Source organism: Selaginella moellendorffii, unplaced genomic scaffold (assembly GCF_000143415.4).
Source record: "Selaginella moellendorffii unplaced genomic scaffold, v1.0 SELMOscaffold_89, whole genome shotgun sequence".
NCBI lineage: Eukaryota > Viridiplantae > Streptophyta > Lycopodiopsida > Selaginellales > Selaginellaceae > Selaginella > Selaginella moellendorffii.
In genome coordinates, this window is record NW_003314350.1 from 39,443 (window position 1) to 59,568 (window position 20,126).

General features: G+C 44.2%; 3 protein-coding genes, 1 long non-coding RNA gene and 1 pseudogene across 6 annotated transcripts; 2 read left to right on the plus strand and 3 right to left on the minus strand.

Moving 5' to 3' along the window:
• Positions 1-1,509: 1,509 nt before the first annotated feature.
• LOC9638053 lies at positions 1,510-3,348 on the minus strand (annotated as a pseudogene).
• Positions 3,349-8,344: 4,996 nt separating this feature from the next.
• LOC112341723 lies at positions 8,345-9,686 on the minus strand. The gene is made up of 3 exons (XR_002990657.1): positions 8,741-9,686; positions 8,606-8,689; positions 8,345-8,549 (listed from the first exon to the last, which is right to left on the minus strand). It is a non-coding gene; the product is annotated as an uncharacterized LOC112341723 (long non-coding RNA).
• A 47-nt stretch (positions 9,687-9,733) lies between these two features.
• On the minus strand, positions 9,734-13,196 carry LOC9638577 (fanconi-associated nuclease 1 homolog). 3 transcript variants are annotated; one of them, XM_024662320.1, is made up of 14 exons: positions 13,064-13,196; positions 12,901-13,033; positions 12,448-12,842; positions 12,300-12,395; positions 11,944-12,253; positions 11,816-11,890; positions 11,658-11,761; positions 11,528-11,604; positions 11,388-11,472; positions 11,182-11,322; positions 10,925-11,133; positions 10,593-10,866; positions 10,301-10,537; positions 9,734-10,253 (listed from the first exon to the last, which is right to left on the minus strand). In XM_024662320.1, exons 1-14 carry the CDS (start codon positions 13,133-13,135, stop codon positions 9,819-9,821), a joined length of 2,643 nt encoding a protein of 880 aa, XP_024518088.1. In that variant the 5' UTR covers positions 13,136-13,196; the 3' UTR covers positions 9,734-9,818. The 3 variants fall into 3 exon arrangements, with proteins under 3 accessions (XP_024518088.1, XP_024518087.1, XP_024518086.1); XM_024662319.1 differs by having other exon boundaries at positions 10,596-10,866; positions 12,901-13,196; XM_024662318.1 differs by having other exon boundaries at positions 12,901-13,196.
• A 264-nt stretch (positions 13,197-13,460) lies between these two features.
• On the plus strand, positions 13,461-14,358 carry LOC9638578 (endochitinase CHI). The gene is made up of 3 exons (XM_002988450.2): positions 13,461-13,762; positions 13,835-13,952; positions 13,999-14,358. The coding sequence occupies exons 1-3, from the start codon at positions 13,504-13,506 to the stop codon at positions 14,327-14,329; spliced, it is 708 nt and encodes a 235-aa protein (XP_002988496.2). The 5' UTR covers positions 13,461-13,503; the 3' UTR covers positions 14,330-14,358.
• A 1,527-nt stretch (positions 14,359-15,885) lies between these two features.
• Positions 15,886-17,516, plus strand: LOC9638054 (GDSL esterase/lipase At1g28590). Its single transcript, XM_024662329.1, has 6 exons — positions 15,886-15,962; positions 16,127-16,368; positions 16,476-16,666; positions 16,761-16,892; positions 16,983-17,154; positions 17,242-17,516. Exons 1-6 carry the CDS (start codon positions 15,886-15,888, stop codon positions 17,514-17,516), a joined length of 1,089 nt encoding a protein of 362 aa, XP_024518097.1.
• The last annotated feature ends 2,610 nt before the right edge of the window (positions 17,517-20,126 follow it).

Genomic DNA, 20,126 nt, shown 5'->3' on the forward strand with positions numbered 1-20,126 from the left:
GCGTTTACTTCACACACACACAGGGAAGTCACAACAAGCTAAGCTGTTGGACATCACACACAGCACTGCAAAAAAACGATTACAAGCTCGATTACTCACCTGAGCTGGCGGAGCGTCCTCACTACGTTGCCGCTTCCCTACAACCCGGATCAAGCTCTCGCGTGGATGTAATGCCGCCTTAGCGGACCGGCCGCTTCCTCCTCGCCCTCCCAATAGACCTCAACCGTACGCACACAGAAAAAAACCATTTCATAGAACTTTTCATCTGCAAACACGACATCCTTGTAGATAACTTATTCATCTCTAGCTAGTAGCTCATCTAAGCTCGAAGAATCTGAACGGCGAAGCTTATGGGATTGAGCTTGGCTTCCAAGCCGGATCAACGTCACAGCCTTGCAATTCGCCGAGACTGCCCAGATGTTCTTCTGGCAGCTCACAGCGTGGAAGAAAAACTTGTGATCGGTGGAAGAAGCGGTCGTCAGCTGCAGCTCCTTCCATAAGTTCTTGCCTCCAACACAATGATCCGGCCATGTCGTTCCATAGGTGCACAAAGTAGTGGCGCCGGGGCAATCCAGTCACCACTTCCCAGGAAAGATCTTGGGCAAACAAGCGTCTGTGGGCGAGCTCAAGATCACCTGGTTGTGAAAAGATTTCGTTTCCTGCGGTGGAGAACGCAGCATTGGTGCTGCGAAGCTCCATCGATTCTTGCGTGCATCGAAGACGCTCACCGAATTGCAAGGAGCTTGGGACCCAGAGCCCTGCACTCGAATCCTCCCGTGTTGGGCTCATCCTGGCGAGCAAGTACCGGCAATGCACATTCTGCTATCACATATGCCCACTTTGGGCATCTTGACGAGGCCATCAAGGTTTTCCACTCCCCTTCTCTCGGAACATCCTATTACGAGTCCTTTACGAAGAAAATCGCGTTGCTGATGCGAGGAAAGCCAGGACGTGGTGACCTGGACGACAATAGTGAGCAAATATGCCCCGATTGGGCATCATGACGAGGCAAATGCCGCAACGAGCTCTTCAGGCTTGGCTCGGGCCGAGACATGCATCACGCCAGCCAAATCTTCTTTGGGATGCCCCAGTGCGATGATGGTTTAGTCTCTACGTGTTCTCCCAACGGACTCCATGCCCACAATGGGAATATGGAGCAAGCAACTGCATTGTTCGATAGGATACTCATCAGGGATGACAGAGTCGCGGGGGATGTTCTTTAAGGTGCATGGAATCCCTCGTGATTCATCTCTTTTGGAACTCGCATTTCCTGATCCTCCGCCGAGAGGATCTTTAAGATGACGGTGGAGGCCGAGTGGTGTATCTATCACCTCGCGGTCCCGATCGAAGAGCTCTTGAGACGGTGACACTGAGGACTTGGAACTGGCTGTGTGTAGCGCGCAATAGATTCTTCGCAGTCCACAGCGGGTGCTTACCGGTTCTTATGACTTCAAGCAAGGCGGAGCAAGTTGCAGAGGCCTGAGCAGCCGTCTCGGGCCCAGCACTACTCGGAGTAGCCGATCTAGGATCGATCATTCATCGTCTTGGAGACCTTGCAAAGTTCCACTGGAACATTAGCGTCTGAGAGAATAAGAAACCAGGCCACCTGTTGCTCGGACAAGCGATCCCCTGGACCCTTGACTTCCGCCAGCTTTGCCTCTTTCTCCTTCCACAGCAGAAGATCAGGCATTCCAGCCGTCCAGTTACTGTGGTCTTCTGCAAGAAGCTTGCAAATCGCCCCTCCGATACAGACCGTTATTGTTTGAAGGTCTTCAAGCGAGTACTTCTCCCAGTTTACCCCGCTACATGATGTCCCGTAGTGCTCTTCCCAAGTCTCCGCCACGAGTTGCCTAGCTCCGCCATCGCGTATGGCTTGAAGACGAGATTCAATAAGCGAGCTTCGGACTGGATAGAATGAATCCGTGCACAAGTCCAATGGTGCAGTCTGCAAACAAGAACTGTAGAGCAACCACGAGAAAATGAAACAAGAACCTGAAAAGGTGTCTGGAAGGCATCTGGAACGTCTGAAAAGATAACATCCCACATGAGCAGCCCGAACAATGTCAGCCATATGCCACTTTCTGAATGGACTCCTTTCCTGCCGCCTCCATCTTCTCCGGCATAGTATTGAAGTGCCAGGTCCTCCACACTGCATTGTTGCCCATCGTAGCCATAAAATCTGCTCTTCATTCCATTGGCATTGTTTAGCAGCCTTCCCATAATCGTCACCTTCAGAAACAGAGTTGTAGCTGAAGGCCAAATATCTGGAAGACACAGTACGTACCACCTTGTGTTTTTTCTTTAAAAGCGCTGCATATGGAGGTACTTTCCACCTTCTAGGAGGTTTTCCTAGTCGGAGAACCCTCCGTTGCAAAGCGATACGATCCCCTCCTCGAACGTTGAAATCATTTAATCCGTTTTCTGCAACGAGCAGGCTCTCTTCTAAACGCTGTAAGTGCTCCAAGTCAATAGATAGCCGGAGAGTCCAGTATCCTCTCCGGCCAGGACAATACTGCATGCTAAGGAGCTGCTTGAAGAGGTTTATAGCTTCAGCATATCTGGTCAAGAGCCAGTTTTAGTTCAAAACCATTGTCCGCCATTGGTGAAAGAGCGTACCTGCGTTCTTTCTCCAGAAACGATGCAGCCACAGTACAGATTGTTGCATACACCCATGCAGCCGAAAATCGTGCTAAAAATGGATGATCTCGGTGTGTGCATTGATCAATTCGAGTGTAGTCCTTGCTTTTCGAAAAGAGGAGTTTACAGCCTCAGAATTACCAGCTTCCAGAGACATGTCAACCACCTGAGCCAATTGCAATGCCTGAAAACTCGACGGTCAGACAAATTTTATAACAAAGTAGGAACGGACCTGCTCATACGCCAGAAAGTCCTCTCGAGAAGCAAAGACTGGCATTGTTCTAGCGCACCTATAGTTTGGATACTTGATCCTTCCAATATCCACAAGAAGAAAAACATGGAACTCCTGCTCACCGTTTAGAAAGAACAGCCTCTGAATAAATAAATAAATTGCTCAGCACCAGCAAGTGTAACACTTTGGAGAGGATGTCAACTGACCTGTAAACGCCAAAGTAGAACTTCAACTGTTTCGGCTATTCGAATGCATGGGCCGGTTGCTTCACGAATTAAAGCCGTTAGATTACTGCCGCCAAGTATTTCACGCTGGTATAAAAGACCAATGATCACTTGCTACTTACAAATGCAGAGAAATCAATGCATCTCGAATTGCTGTAATAAGCTGAATCTTTTTCAAACTTAGCGTAGCACTTTTGATCTGTAAGCAGGAACAGAAATAAAAGCAAGGAAGAAAGTCTTAGAAGTAATTACCATGATTTTGGTGTTAACTGCCAAATCTTTGAGCTCCTGTACAGTCAGAAGTTCAAGCAACTCAGACGAATTGACGTCCGCGTCGAAAACTAAGTAGCGTCTCTCTGTTACAAGGGAGCAAACATATTATGAAGTACACGATGAAAGAAATTGAGTACCGACTAACTCATGGACTGCAGAGTTTGTGTCACCAAATCTTCATAGAAAATGTTCTGAAGACGGAACCATGGCCCTGCAAAACCACTGTCTCCCTTGAGTCACAGTTTGTGCGACGGCGTTTAGCTTACCCTTTCGTTGAGCCAATCTTACAAAAAGGCGCTGTCCATCAGACGAGATTGAACGAAATGCCTCGAGAAGTTCGATCTCGTCTGAAGTAAAGAGATGGAGATCCCGTTCCAATACCACTTGGAGCATGTAGAGAAAATTCTGTTGGTATCGACAGCTGTCCCTTGTCAGCTGCATCCATCAGACGGCTCCATTTGACAGCCAGCACTTTTTCTTCTGAGAGACTTCCAATAGTCCGACTCTGGATCTCACGCAAATCAAGCTTGAGGCGTGCAGCTTCCGATGTACTCTCGGACACATATCCCTGAAAGCTTTGTGAACAATTCAAAAACGCCCCAGAGATTAGTTACCTGAACGTCTACCATGCCTTTTTCCATGAGAGGAGACAAATAACGCGAAAGCTCTTTTGGAATATGTCCCAGCGAAAGCCCATCCGCCGTAAGCACCTGGCGCAATGTTGTTGTCAGCCATGAAACACGTCCATTCACTCAAGTTTACCTTCACAGCGTATGTATCCATGGGATTTTCTGGTTCCCTTACCAGGTGAACTCGCATCCCAGCTTGGCACTCGACGTCTCTGTGGTACTTGCGGCCAGCAATCCTTGCCTCCAGGCAGCCATTGTAAAGATCTCTAGTTTCACTGTTGAGCTCTGCAGGAAGGACGCCGTTGGCCACGTCGGGCTCCTCAAAGCTTTCAAGAGTAGAAGAAACTTCCGGTTTCGGAGACCCTGCCGCCGGGTTACAGTCGACCCCAGTCTCGAGCGGAGGAGACTGCTGGATTTCTAGTACGCAGTTTCCGCTTTCCTCGTACTCTACCTTTTTCGACAAGTTGAAGTGAAAGAGTGTATGCTGGACACTGTTCTTCTTTTTCGTCCCACTTTGCAGGCAAGTATCTGAACAAGAGAAACCATCGATCAGCGTGCTTGAATCAAAACAGAGCAAAATCCAAACCAAGATGGCAGTTGACGAGAAGTTCATTCCCCAGTATTTGCTTCCCACACAGAGGGCATTCCACAGCATTGCTTGGCTGTAGCACTGCAATACATTCGAGAGATCAACCGAAACAACGTCTATTGTGACACTCGTCGTGGGATCCCATGTCCTGCAGGTACAAAGGCTTACTATGGAAGAGGACCTTTGCAGCTCACCTGGTAAGCTGAAAATGTTATATTCAATATTTAAAGTGTATATATACAGGAATTACAATTACGATGCTGCTGGAAAGGCTTTCAACATGAACCTCCTCCAAAATCCAGACCAGGTTGCTCAGAATGGCATCCTTTCGTGGAAGTCATCAGTGTGGTTTTGGATGCAAAATTCGAATTGCCACACCGCAATAACACAGAACCAAGGATTTGGAGCTACAATTCGAGCCATCAATGGAGGTCAGGCATGTGGCAAGGGCAGTGAGACACACGCACAGAACCGTATCTGTTTTTAAAAGTAATTATTAATCAACTAATTAGTTCAACCTCCCTAAAGCTGTTCCTTGGTCAAGTTTCCCTGCTAGAACATGAAGGACAAGAAGACTTAGCGAGAGAGGGGGATAGAGCATGTATACCGAGGTGTGGCTATAAAGAGACTTATTTGGAGATCATCTTCGAGTTTTAAGACAATGATCACATCGTTTCTGCATGATCAGCGACATCAAGTCGACATTCTGCTCGCCCAACAATTGATCCCATTTTGCAAAGTATTAACTCGAATTATGCCAATGGGGTCAATTTTGCAGTCTCTGGAGTGACTGCTTTGAACACCAGCCTCGAAGTCCCACTGTACCTTTCGGTTCAGATTGACCAGTTTCTAAGGTTCAAGCAGGATGTTTACGACAGCAGACATGGTAAAGGTAATGATTCTTCTCAGAATTTGCAAAGGTAGTGTCATTCATGGATTCCTCTGTAGGGATGTAAAAGCTAGTTCCTTATTATCATCATCTAAAGACTGCTCTGGATGTGGTTGTCATAAGTACTCTTGTTGGAGCATAGAAGCCCTAAGAATGTAATAGCTAAGGTTGTTCTATACGTTGTGAGAGCCATCTCTTACACATTATAGATACATAAATTCCAGGTTCCAAATGTATAGTAGGGATAGTGGGTAGGTCAGATATGGCTAACTAACTTGATGAATAATCTAACTCTCGCTTGTATGCATGTCCTTGTTTTGTGTCTAACTTAGGTCTGGGCCCAAGTTTTATACTATGCTAGTTGGTGGAATACTCATATCCTTATGTTAGGCCACTAGTATGTTGAAATAGCATCAGACTCCATTTGGCTTCGTTTCACGTATTAGTTCTGGCATTAGGATGCTCAATGCTCTAAGACTATTTTATGTTGTTCCATGCTTTTGTCCTTTCGCTCCTTGGGCTGTATGCTCAAAAGTCACTCTGTCCTCCAGTTCTTTTGCTCCTTAGCTCCATATTTAGGAGTTTGGCTCCGTTTTTTTGTTCAATTGCGCAAGGCCTTGAAACTTGGGTTCCGCTCTACTTATGTGACATGGCATATAGAGGGTTTAAGTTTTGTTTTATGGTTATCCTATAGTAAATCACTATAGGATAAAGGGTGAAAACCATGTGTATTACAACTTTATTATTACCTCTATACTTGTACTGGTGTAATGCACCCTATCTCTCTCCCCTTAAGCTAACTGGAAAAGGTTTATACTTTTATTGATGTAGCGCACTCTATCTCTCTCCCCTTAAACCAACTGGAAAAGGGGCAATTGCTTGATGAGAGAGCCCTTAATGGCTATTTTATTCCCATTTATCCCCCAATGTTCCAAGGATCCACGGTGACAATATATCCAAATCTCATCCCATGATCACATGCATTATATCTGGATCTTAATAGACATTTCCTACAAAAACTTTTACCAATGAGTAAGGTGTCCTTGAAGGTCCTTTTAATGATTGAAATACTGGATTGAATCCATAATAATTGTTATACTAATAAATGTAGAATTAATATAAAAAAAAACTGTATTGAATATTTAGTAGTTTTTAAACCTTTTCACTATTTTAGTGGAAGTCTAATCCATATAAATAATGTTGCCATTCATTCACAACAACAATCACAACTTACAACTCTTTATCTTAAGTAGGCCAATTTCACTATATAATATCAAATTTATGGCTCATGACCGTGAAAGAATGCCTAACTTGAAGCAATATAACCCTAATAACAATATCACTCACATTATTGCTTATCATTGTTTATAGATTCCACCATAGTCACTTTAGCATTTGTTAACCCCTTCAATGTCTAGCCTTGTGGCAATGAAAACAATTGCCCTTTACCTTGTCTATTTCTTCTTGGTCCAAATGAAATTTCTCATCTCTATACTTTGAGCCATGATATAGCAATTGTTATTTCTTCTCTAAATATGAAACATTGGCGGGCTGGTCATCACATTGATTACCCCATAGACCATCCCATTGACCAAAGTTGATTAACGATTTTGGTGAAAAGATCTAAGCCTTAATAATAGCATCAATCAACGTTTTTAGAAAATTGTTCTTGACGTTTTGGTGCACATCCATTGAGCTCAAACCATTGATAAAACATTGCACCTTTAACAACTCATTAGAGATACCTATAAGACTAAGACAAAGATCATGGAACTAATGGGCATATGCATCCAAACATAAAGTCCTTTGCTTGATCTCTAGTAGCTGGTTTACAAGATTAACCTCTTTAAACTTCTTGACAAATGAAGCGTAGAAAATCTTTTTCAAATCATTTTAAGAAGTTTGCTTATAATTAGCTTTAATGTAGTTCTTCCACCACAAAGAAGCATAGCCCGTCAGCTTTGTTATAAAAAAAATAAATCTTCACCTTATCCTATGAGAACAACTTTCTCACAATTTCAACCAAGAATCAATTCTTAGGTATCACAAATATCTAGTGATGACTTCCATTCCACAATATTATAATCCTTAACATGTTTGATATACCAATAGTAATTATGGATTTGAGAGAAGGTCCATATGAAATAAGAAATCCTTCATGAGGTTGATAGAATCCTTAACCTCCTTAATGACATTCTGAACCTCAATAATCTAATGATTAGATTGCACTACAACACTATCAAAGTTTTTTTCCTCATCATTATAACCATCATCACTAATGCCATACTCCTTATCAAAATCTATATCCCACTCATTTGCCATCCCCAAAAGAACATGTTACTCCAATACCAATGAAATGAATAAGGAGTAAACCCTAGGCCAACCTCCCAACCCTTAATGCGTTACAGCGTTAAAGCCATGAAATATTCTTGGAATATTCCTGTGGTTTATGTCATATGTTCTAGCATATCGTAAATGTTTGGATCAGCCTTTGCTGAATAGAAACATCCCATCAAGTAGGTACGGACAGTAAACATAAACTTGTTGGTAACCAATTTGCTATATGCTCTAAAAATATAATACTTATATAGTGAATATTCCATTATCAATCTGTACATACCAAAGTTACCATCAGATTTGAGCTTGCTATTGCCCACAGATGTCCAAATACTCTCATCTGTTCATTCGAGGCTCCAATCACCTGGGAGAGCAGAGCAAGGACAATGAATACACAGGCAAACCTTGAGCTCCCTAGCACTAAATTTTGATCCCAAGAGTGAAGAGACAGCACTTTCATTGCTGGAGCCATACTCGTACAATGCCGAAGCACTCTAATAGGTTGAAAATAATGAACACAACTTAGAGCACACAAACACAAACTAAATCAGCATTGATTACCGAGACTATCGTTTGGTGAATCTCCTCTGTAGAACCGATCATTTATGCTCTGATGAGAGTCAGAGTGAGGTCACTTTGACAACATTTCTCACCGTTGATTCAAATATGAGAGTAATTGTTTGGCCTCTGCAATAAAGAGCTTCGAACCAGTGACCAAAGGACCAGAAAATCATGTGGACTAAACACAAAAAGTAAGGAAAATATAAGTTCAAAAATTGCCGCCAGCCCACGTACCTTGTCCACAAAGAGCTTCGTGATGTGATCTCCAAATCTGTTTACTTGAAGACACAGCAAAAATTCCAACGCGTTTAAGCTCACCTGCACATTATTGATTACTTAGTGTTGGATTTTTCTGTTAAGAGAGCTTACCGCAAATGTATCCCTTTCAGCTCTTTCGTGGTCTCCCCATATACGGGTGTCAAATATGCGTAGCACGTTCTCAGCTGGACCACCCTCTAGATGACAAAGCTCTAAATGCCACCAGTTATGACTATGCCTGCAAGAGAAAAAACAGAAACCAGAAGTGAGTTCATATCACATCTATTTGAAAGAAGATCTTCTCAATCGTTAGATTCCAATGGAAACATTCAGCCCTTCATCTTCCAACCTAAAGCAGATTCCTTGGAACGCAATCCTTCCTTTAAGGTGAGCGATGTTCCACGAGGCATAGCGCTACAAGTGAGTCATTCTATCTCAACCACTCGAATCCTCCCGCATCCTGGCGAGCAAGTACCGGCAATGCACATTCTGCTATCACATATGCCAGACGAGGCGATCAAGGTTTTCCACTCCCCTTCTCTCGGAACATCCTATTACGGGTCCTTTGCGAAGAAAATCGCGTTGCTGATGCGAGGAAAGCCAGGACGTGGTGACCTGGACGACAATAGTGAGCACATATGCCCCGAATGGGCATCATGACGAGGCAAATGCCGCAACGAGCTGTTCTGGCTTGGCTCGGGCCGAGACATGCATCACGCCAGCCAAATCTTCTTTGGGATGCCCCAGTGCGATGATGCCCACAGTGGGGATATGGAGCAAGCAACTGCATTGTTCGATAGGATACTCATCAAGGATGACAGAGTCGCGGCGGATGTTCTTTAAGGTGCATGGAATCCCTCGTGATTCATCTCTTTGGAACTCGCATTTCCTATCCCTCCGCAGGATCTTTAAGATGACGGTGGAGGCCGAGTAGTGACTCGCGGTCCTGATCGAAGAGCTCTTGAGATGGTGACACTGAGGACTTGGAACTGGATGTGTGTAGCGCGCAATGGATTCTTCGCAGTCCACAGCGGGATGGAATGGCGGAGTTACTTACCGGTTCTTATGACTTCAAGCAAGGCGGAGCAAGTGCAGAGGCTTACCGGTTCTTATGACTTCAAGCAAGGCGGAGCAAGTTGCAGAGGCCTGCGCAGCCGTCTCGGCCCCGGCACTACTCGGAGTAGCCGATCTAGGATCGATCATTCATCGTCTTGGAGACCTTGCAAAGTTCCACTGGAACATTAGCGTCCGAGAGAATAAGAAACCAGGCCACCTGTTGCTCGGACAAGCGATCCCCTGGACCCTTGACTTCCGCCAGCTTTGCCTCTTTCTCCTTCCACAGCAGAAGATCAGGCATTCCAGCCGTCCAGTTACTGTGGTCTTCTGCAAGAAGCTTGCAAATCGCCGACAATCCTGGACCTCCGATACAGACCGTTATTGTTTGAAGGTCTTCAAGCGAGTACTTCTCCCAGTTTACCCCGCTACATGATGTCCCGTAGTGCTCTGCCCAAGTCTCAGCCACGAGTTGCCTAGCTCCGCCATCGCGTATGGCTTGAAGACGAGATTCAATAAGCGAGCTTCGGACTGGATAGAATGAATCCGTGCACAAGTCCAATGGTGCAGTCTGCAAACAAGAACTGTAGAGCAACCACGAGAAAATGAAACAAGAACCTGAAAAGGTGTCTGGAAGACATCTGGAACGTCTGAAAAGATAACATCCCACATGAGCAGCCCGAACAATGTCAGCCATATGCCACTTTCTGAATGGACTCCTTTCCAGCCGCCTCCATCTTCTCCGGCATAGTATTGAAGTGCCAGGTCCTCCACACTGCATTGTTGCCCATCGTAGCCATAAAATCTGCTCTTCATTCCATTGGCATTGTTTAGCGGCCTTCCCATAATCGTCACCTTCAGAAACAGAGTTGTAGCTGAAGGCCAAATATCTGGAAGACACAGTACGTACCACCTTTTGTTTTTTCTTTAAAAGCGCTGCATATGGAGGTACTTTCCACCTTCTAGGAGGTTTTCCTAGTCGGAGAACCCTCCGTTGCAAAGCAATACGATCCCCTCCTCGGACGCTGAAATCATTTAATCCGTTTTCTGCAACGAGCAGGCTCTCTTCTAAACGCTGTAAGTGCTCCAAGTCAATAGATAGCCGGAGAGTCCAGTATCCTCTCCGTCCAGGACAATACTGCATGCTAAGGAGCTGCTTGAAGAGGTTTATAGCTTCAGCATATCTGGTCAAGAGCCAGTTTTAGTTCAAAAGTATTGTTCGCCATTGGTGAAAGAGCGTACCTGCGTTCTTTCTCCAGAAACGATGCAGCCACAGTACAGATTGTTGCATACACCCATGCAGCCGAAAATCGTGCTAAAAATGGATGCTTGATCTCGGTGTGTGCATTGATCAATTCGAGAGTAGTCCTTGCTTTTCGAAAAGAGGAGTTTACAGCCTCAGAATTACCAGCTTCCAGAGACATGTCAACCACCTGAGCCAATTGCAATGCCTGAAAACTCGACGGTCAGACAAATTTTATAACACAGTAGGAACGGACCTGCTCATACGCCAGAAAGTCCTCTCGAGAAGCAAAGACTGGCATTGTTCTAGCGCACCTATAGCTTGGATACTTGATCCTTCCAATATCCACAAGAAGAAAAACATGGAACTCCTGCTCACCGTTTAGAAAGAACAGCCTCTGAATAAATAAATAAATTGCTCAGCACCAGCAAGTGTAACACTTTGGAGAGGATGTCAACTGACCTGTAAACGCCAAAGTAGAACTTCAACTGTTTCGGCTATTCGAATGCATGGGCCGGTTGCTTCACGAATTAAAGCCGTTAGATTACTGCCGCCAAGTATTTCACGCTTGTATAAAAAACCAATGATCACTTGCTACTTACAAATGCAGCGAAATCAATGCATCTCGAATTGCTGTAATAAGCTGAATCTTTTTCAAACTTAGCGTAGCACTTTTGATCTGTAAGCAGGAACAGAAATAAAAACAAGGAAGAAAGTCTTAGAAGTAACTACCATGATTTTGCTGTTCACTGCCAAATCTTTGAGCTCTTGTACAGTCAGATGTTCAAGCAACTCAGACGAATTGACGTCCGCGTCGAAAACTAAGTAGCGTCCCTCTGTTACAAGGGAGCAAACATATTATGAAGTACACGATGAAAGAAATTGAGTACCGACTAACTCATGGACTGCAGAGTTTGTGTCACCAATATCTTCATAGAAAATGTTCTGAAGACGGAACCATGGCCCTGCAAAACCAGTCTCCCTTGAGTCATAGTTTGTCCGACGGCGTTTAGCTTACCCTTTCGTTGAGCCAATCTTACAAAAAGGCGCTGTCCATCAGACGAGATTGAACGAAATGCCTCGAGAAGTTCGATCTCGTCTGAAGTAAAGAGATGGAGATCCCGTTCCAATACCACTTGGAGCATGTAGAGAAAATTCTGTTGGTATCGACAGCCGTGGTCTTGTCCCTTGTCAGCTGCATCCATCAGACGGCTCCATTTGACAGCCAGCACTTTTTCTTCTGAGAGACTTCCAATAGTCCGACTCTGGATCTCACGCAAATCAAGCTTGAGGCGTGCAGCTTCCGATGTACTCTTGGAGACATATCCCTGAAACCTTTGTGAACAATTGAAAAACGCCCCAGAGATTAGTTACCTGAACGTCTACCACGCCTTTTTCCATGAGAGGAGACAAATAACGCGAAAGCTCTTTTGGAATATGTCCCAGCGAAAGCCCATCCGCTGTAAGCACCTGGCGCAATGTTGTTGTCAGCCATGAAACACGTCCATCCAGTCAAGTTTACCTTCACAGCGTATGTATCCATGGGATTTTCTGGTTCCCTTACCAGGTGAACTCGCATCCCAGCTTGGCACTCGACGTCTCTGTGGTACTTGCGGCCAGCAATCCTTGCCTCCAGGCAGCCATTGTAAAGATCTCTAGTTTCACTGTTGAGCTCTGCCGGAAGGACGCTGTTGGCCACGTCGGGCTCCTCAAAGCATTCAAGAGTAGAAGAAACTTCCGGTTCCGGAGACCCTGCCGCCGTGTTACAGTCGACCCCAGTCTCGAGCGGAGGAGACTGCTGGATTTCTAGTACGCAGTTTCCGCTTTCCTCGTACTCTACCTTTTTCGACAAGTTGAAGTGAAAGAGTGTATGCTGGACACTGTTCTTCTTTTTCTTCCCACGTTGCAGGCAAGTATCTGGACAAGAGACACCATCGATCAGCGTGCTTGAATCAAAACAGAGCAAAATCCAAACCAAGATGGCAGTTGACGAGAAGTTCATTCCCGCGTATTTGCTTCCCACACACAGGGCATTCCACCCAGTCACAACAAGCTAAGCTCAGGCCTCCTTTTATTTCCAGCGAAACATCACCGCACTCCAACTCTTCTTGCAAAGAAATAGAAGCTCGATCACTCACCCGAGCCGGGAGTGACACATTGCGCTGCCGCTTCCCAACAAGCCGAATCAAGCTCTCACGGCCCCGGAGCATTGCTGAGATTACCGCATGGAACACCGCCGAGCTGTGTGTAGGACGCTTCCTCTTCGCAGACCTAAACCCTAGGCAAATAAAATATTTCCCTCCATTCCTTTGAATTCACTTAAGCCTCAGTAATAAATCTTTGATCATATTAGCTTATTTTAGTGCACATCAATGAATTTTAATAGATGCCTTCAAAGTTTGGTCACTTGTATTACAAGCAAGATCTTAGCGTGCTTCGACCAAGGAGAGAAGTTAATATCTACACGGCATTTCAAGGCTGTGAAGCCCATATAAATCGCAATCCCACTCAAGGCTATAAAAACAGCCCCAAAATTCCATTGCACAACCACGGTTCTCATACTATCCTTTTAAGTACCATGGCATTAGTCATGGTAATGTTTATGCTATGCCTCCTAGGATTTTCTCCGTTCTCAACACTGGCATCTCCCTCTAGTATTATAACTGTGTCTGTGTTTAGGAAGTTCTTCCCATCCAACATCGCGAATCCTTTCTACACATACAACGATTTCATTGCAGCAACAAAATACTATCCCACGTTTGGAAGCACAGGGAGTCTTGATGTTCAAAAGAGGGAACTGGCGGCCTACTTTGCAAATGTGAAGCAGGAGACTGGAAGTAAACTCGGATAGCATTTATCCATTAATCTCACTAATGTCTTGAAGTTTGTATATGGTTGCTTGGCTGTAGCACTGCAATACATTCGAGAGATCAACCGAAACAACGTCTATTGTGACACTAGTCGTGGGATCCCATGTCCTGCAGGTACAAAGGCTTACTATGGAAGAGGACCTTTGCAGCTCACCTGGTAAGCTGAAAATGTTATATTCAAAATTTAAAGTGTATATATACAGGAATTACAATTACGATGCTGCTGGAAAGGCTTTCAACATGAACCTCCTCCAAAATCCAGACCAGGTTGCTCAGAATGGCGTCCTTTCGTGGAGGTCATCATTGTGGTTTTGGATGCAAAATTCGAATTGCCACGCCGCAATAACACAGAACCAAGGATTTGGAGCTACAATTCGAGCCATCAATGGAGGGGAGTGTGGCAAGGGCCGTGAGACACAACCCGCACAGAACCGTATCAATTATTACAAGAACTTTTGCTCACAGTTGGGTGTTTCACCAGGTGGGAACCTTGGCTGTGCTAAACAAATGATTTTTAAAGTAACTAGCTACTAAGTAATGTATTATTAAAAACAAATAATTAATCTGGAAATTAGAGATCTTGGATTAGTTTCTAGAAATCTTTACAGTAGCAAGAAGTACTAGAGGAGAATGGTGGAAAGTCATGTATAAGAAAGCCGAGAACAATATCTTGCCTATCAGTCTACTTATAAAATGGGTAAAGTTGTAAGATGATGGATATCTAAAACAATTTAGTATCTAAAAAGCATTGCTGATATTACTGCATGAGACATGACGCCTCGGCCACTTCCTCCTCGCAGACAACCCTAGCCAAGTCTACTCACATTCTTCTCGTTCGTTTTAAACAGAAATTCTAAGGACTTGCTTTGTTGCTACCATCGGTTCCATCCCACTCTCGAAGCCAATCGAGGTATCCAGTGTGATAAATTAACCTGGGGGAGGGGATTGTCGTTAAACAACGACTTGAAATAGCTAAGCAAAATACTGCCTCAGTTTAGCTTACTTTAGTGCAGATAATACGGCCCAAAAGCAAAATACTGTCTCAGTCATTCCGTAGAGATGTGCTTATACTATTAGCTTGTTTTAGTGCACATAATACGGCCCATTGAATTTTAAAATAGACGCCTTCAAAGTTTGGTCACTTGTATTACAAGCAAACACAAAGAGATCTTCATAGCGTGCTTCGACCAAGCTAATATCTACACGGCATTTGAAGACTATAAAGTCAATATAAATCGCAATGCACTCAAGACTATAAAAACTACAAGACTATGGCCGTTTTATATTCCATTCCAAAATTCCATTCCACAAACGAGTTCTCATACTATCGTTTAAGTACCATGGCATTAGTCATGATAATGTTTACGCTATGCCTCCTCCCTCTAACATTGTAACTGAGTCTGTGTTTAGGACCTTGCGAATCCTTTCTAAACATTCAATGATTTCATTGCGGCAACAAAATACTATCCCACGTTTGGAAGCTCGGGGAGTCTTGATGTTCAAAAGAGGGAACTGGCTGCCTACTTTGCAAATGTGAAGCAGGAAACTGGAAGTAAACTTGCATAGCATTTATCCATTAATCTCATACTACGGAAGAGGGCCTTTGCAGCTCACCTGGTAAGTTGGAAATGTTATGTTTAAAATTTAAAGAGTATATATATACATGAATTACAATTACGATGCTTCTGGAAAGGCTTTCAACATGAACCTCCTCCTAAATCTAGACCAGGTTGCTCAGAATGGCGTCCTTTTGTGGAGGTCATCAGTGTGGTTTTGGATGCAAAATTCAAATTGCCACACCGCAATAAACAGAACCAAGGATTTGGAGCTGCAATTCGAGCCACCAATGGAGGTCAGGAGTGTGGCAAGGGCAGTGAGACACACGCACAGAACCGTATCAATTATTACAAGGATTTTTGCTCACAGTTGGGTCTTTCACCAGGTTGTGCTTAAACAAATGTCTAATTAGTAATTAATTATAAGTTATAATTCAAGTTTCCCTGCCAGAACATGAAGGACAAGAAGACTTAGCGAGAGAGGGGGATAGAGCATGTATACCAAAGTGTGGCAATAAAGAGACTTATTTGGAGATGGCTTCGGACGACACTTGGCGGTACGACAGCGCATTGGATCAATTCGGGAAGGCGCCCCTCCCAGAACTAGTATTGTGTGTCCCATGTGCGGTCAACCGTGGCTGCGATTGTTAGAGGTTCTAGAAGTAGAGAGCAGTGTCGAGTCCACGCTCGTTGTCTTTCCGTCCTGGTTCTCCATGACAGTTTAATGCTAGGTTCATCTTCGAGTTTTAAGACAACGATCACATCGTTTCTGCAGCTCCAGAAAAGATCAGCGACATCAAGTCGACATTCTGCTCGCTCAACAATTGATTATCATGGAGCTTTTGTCAATTGCGGCAGTTCTAGTGATTGCTGAGTTATTTGCTCCAGGCTTGGGTTTCCAGTGTCCAAAAGCCATGTTCTGGTTCGGGGATTCTATTGTCGATACAGGGAATGTTCAAGCAAGAGCTCCGTTTATTAGTGCTGCAGAGTATAAGCCTTATGGCATGACTTTCTTCAGTAAGCCATCGAAGAGATACTCGGATGGTCGCTTGGTTGTCGACTTCTTTGGTAATTGTGTGCGTTGATTAAACAGCGTTTGATGTTATTCGTGTATGTTTTTGCAGCGGAGGCTTTTGAGTATGATAGATTCCTGGATCCCATTTTGCAAAGTATTAACTCGAATTATGCCAACGGGGTGAATTTTGCGGTTTCTGGAGCGACTGCTTTGAACACCAGCTTCGAAGTCCCACTGTACCTTCCGGTTCAGATTGACCAGTTTCTGAGGTTCAAGCAGGATGCTTACGACATGGTAAAGGTAATGATTCTTCTCAGACTTTGCAAAGGTAGTGTCATTCATAGTTTCCTCTGTAGGGATGCAAAAGCTAGTTCCTTATTATCATCATCTAAAGACTGCTCTGTATGCGGTTGTCATAAGTACTAACGACCTTCTCAATTCCTACTTGTTGGAGCATAGAAGCCCTGAGAATGTAACAGCTGAGGTTGTTCCATACGTTGTGAGAGCCATCTCTCACGCATTACAGGTACACAAATTTGCATTCAGTCTTGAAGTTGTTCTAAAGCCTTTAATAGAGTCTCCATGAGCATGGCGCACAAAACTTGTTGGTCTTCAGCACGTTCCCTCACGGCTGCATGCCGATATTGCTGAGCATATCCCGGAAGCGTTCAACAAGCAGTTGTATGATGAAATCCAAGTCTTGCAAAAGAACAGGACGGGATTTCATCTTCTTTATGCAGATGCTTACAAATTCACTTTGGATGTCCTGGATAAACCGCTAGTTTATGGTGAGATCTTGTGTTGTTATTGTAATTACCAAGATTGGAAGTTTGGGCAAACGTTTGTAGGAAACAAAAATATTTATGTCTTTCCAGGATCCCAAAACAAGACTAAACTATCAGCATGTTGCGAGAGTGGAGGGGAATATAACTTTGACGTTACTCAGCCATGCGGACTAGTTATCCAGCCAAACGGTACCACTTTGAAGCCTTCGGAGTACGTCAGCTGGGATGGCGTTCACTTTACCGAGTCGTTCTATCGGCAGTTGTCAAAGGCATTGCTCACAGGTCGATACATTTATCCATCTCTGAACATTACGCAGATTTGCAACTTCACTTCCAATAGGAAAGTGCGGAGAGAGCCCGAATGACAGAAGTTCATTTGCTGCAACAGCCTTGAGTACTCAAATCTTTCTTCTTAATAGCTTAATTGAAGAAGTACATATATGCCTTTTGAATATCAAATCAAAATATCACGAGCAAATGACAGTGTTAATTTAACTTAATTTTAGTATGTCTTCGACATTTGCAGTAATGAAACTCTATGGAACGTTCCATAACAGAGTTTCATTACTGCAAAATGTCGAAAACATACTAAAATTAAGACTGAGATGCATAAGATAAACTAACCTCTGGGGCTCCTCGAATTCCTATAATTGTGGTGATTATGTTATATATCTCCACATTAGGAAACGAGGCCACTTTTCGTCTCGGAAATCTTGGGCCATGAGCAAAGAAAACAGAGAGTACGCATTGTCATAACCATGAAAACCTCCATAGCTACTATTTGTTGATCTCCCAAGCTTCACAGTATAGCTTTCTGATGCCATCCCAATGATAGGTTGACCAAACTTCCCATGTGAGAAATGTAGCCTTTCTGGCAAATATTCCTTGAGGAAAACCTTGAGGAACTGTCCATTATTCACCTTTTCTGACTGCAATCCTTCGTTCATCTTCTTCACAATGTGCTTTGCATCAAAACCTGGTCAAAAGCTTAGTCAATAAGAGTCAAAATAAAGTTATCACATAAATTACCTCTTGGAGGTCTCAATGCAACTACTGCTCCAACCCCTGATCCATGGAGCCAAATCCTCGAGAATCACCTTACTCTCGCAGCTCATTACCCTTCCATGGTCACTAACAATGATAATATGAACATCATTGAGTCTCTTGCGAGTCTGGTCCCGAGGCATGCCCTGCATGATCCGGATTGTCAAAGTAAACAGCAATGAAGCTTGGACTGGCATGTCCACAAACTTTAGAATGGAGTCAATGCGGTCCTCAAAGGCAAGAGATGAGTTTGCAAGGCGAGCACAGTACTCTTGAGGGCAAGTCCAGTGGCCTCTTACAACTTCACTCCCCGGCCATAGATAAGTTCCAGCCCTGAGTCCATTCCTGACTACCGTTTCCCAAAGAGGCTCTCCGTGCCACCACCTTGGATCCGCCCACGAGACGTTAAACCTTGTCCACGAAACTATTGGCAATAATTCCGTGCCATGCAGGATTCAAACCTGTTTAAATTAATTGATTTACTACTGTGGGAAACACTGGAATCATACGTGGAAAAGCTTCCACACCATTCTCCTTGATGAAGTCAATGTTGGGAGTGGACGTTTTAAACTGGTAACCCCATTTTAATCCATCAACAGATATGAGAATGACCACAGGCTTCTTGTTCATGCCGGCAGCCACCAGTTCCACAGAAACATGCAAACTAACGTCAACAAAGCGATCCTCATATCTCGATCTACATAAGGTCTAGAAAGGTGATTAGTTTATATGGTCGATTTGATGTATGGTACGCATCAGGCATCCCGACTTTGGAGGCCATTTTTTCTCGTCGTGATTACCTTAAGTTTTGTATGAGGACCCTCTCCAGGATTATTTCGTACACAACGTGAACAGCACCACCAACGTGAATGATTTCCCTTGCAAGGCCCCCAGCACAGTCACCGCCAGTGATTTCCTGTTCCAGGGGCTCCGCAATCCGGGCAACACCAACAACAAGCTCGGGTCGATCGTCACACCTGCGAGCGTGAGCGTCTGGCCGGGAATCAACACTCTTGTCATCTCTTTGCAAGGATTGACATCGCTCCATATGGTGTCTATCCATCCCAGAGCAACCGAGATCCTCTATCTCCAACAGGGAACCCTCTACTTGGGATTCATCACCAGCAATAACTATAGGTTCTTTGAGCAAACTTTGCAACCTGGTGATCTCTTTGTCTTTCCCAAGGCTCTGATACACTTTCAACTCAATACTGGGAACACCCCGGTTGTTCCTATTGCTGGGTTGAGCTCTCAGATCCCGGGAATCCCCCAGGTTCCAAGGGCGATAATTGCTTCCAGTCCTGGCATTGCTGATGAAGTGCTCAAGAAGGCCTTCCAAGATCTTCTCAAGCGTCTCAGAAATGCTATTCAACAGACTTAAGTTAGATTTTTCCTTCTTTAATCTTCAAACATTTGCAAGTGGTAATCTAAGGGAAATAACGGATAGCCTCCGCATTCACCTATGGTTGACTCATCGTTGAATCTGACTTTCGATGACTAGCTTCCTTCTCCAACGTTTAACATGGGCCGTTCAATGTTTCCGCCCCAAGCACAGTTGATTCTCCCTCGTTCTATTCAAGAATCTGGACTAGGACGTTGACATGAGCGATGACTTTGTGGATAGACGGTGTCACCAAGCCCTCGTCACCCTGGAAGTAGCAACTAGTGGTACGGAGAATTTCTGTATATGCCATCCTGCCTTCAGACTTCTAGAATTTATCCGTGCTTTACACCATTTCCATTGTGGCTTCTAAAGTGAGCTTTGATATGCAGAAAGTATGTGGGCACCCAGCCGGTGTGGTGATACAGGCTGCTTGCGTTTCGATCTTCTTCTACTCTAGATAGGCCACATATTCAGCCTGAAAAAGAGACAATCTTATCAGTGAAGTAGTAAGGACGAAGAAAGGCGAACATGACGAGTATACAATGAC

Excerpts from the sequence above, each read along its gene's own strand:
- LOC9638577 (XM_024662318.1), bottom strand. The coding sequence starts at position 13,135 with ATGCTCCGGGGCCGTGAGAGCTTGATTCGGCTTGTTGGGAAGCGGCAG. Across the intron at positions 11,134-11,181 it reads ACTTTCTGGCGTATGAGCAG|GCATTGCAATTGGCTCAGGT; the intron begins GTCCGTTCCTAC and ends TCGAGTTTTCAG. Across the intron at positions 10,867-10,924 it reads TTTCTGGAGAAAGAACGCAG|ATATGCTGAAGCTATAAACC; the intron begins GTACGCTCTTTC and ends GCTCTTGACCAG.
- LOC9638578 (XM_002988450.2), top strand. The coding sequence starts at position 13,504 with ATGGCATTAGTCATGGTAATGTTTATGCTATGCCTCCTAGGATTTTCT. Across the intron at positions 13,763-13,834 it reads TGTGAAGCAGGAGACTGGAA|CACTGCAATACATTCGAGAG; the intron begins GTAAACTCGGAT and ends GCTTGGCTGTAG. Across the intron at positions 13,953-13,998 it reads GGACCTTTGCAGCTCACCTG|GAATTACAATTACGATGCTG; the intron begins GTAAGCTGAAAA and ends GTATATATACAG.
- LOC9638054 (XM_024662329.1), top strand. The coding sequence starts at position 15,886 with ATGGCTTCGGACGACACTTGGCGGTACGACAGCGCATTGGATCAATTC. Across the intron at positions 15,963-16,126 it reads CCCCTCCCAGAACTAGTATT|CTCCAGAAAAGATCAGCGAC; the intron begins GTGTGTCCCATG and ends TCGTTTCTGCAG. Across the intron at positions 16,893-16,982 it reads CCATCTCTCACGCATTACAG|CACGTTCCCTCACGGCTGCA; the intron begins GTACACAAATTT and ends GTTGGTCTTCAG.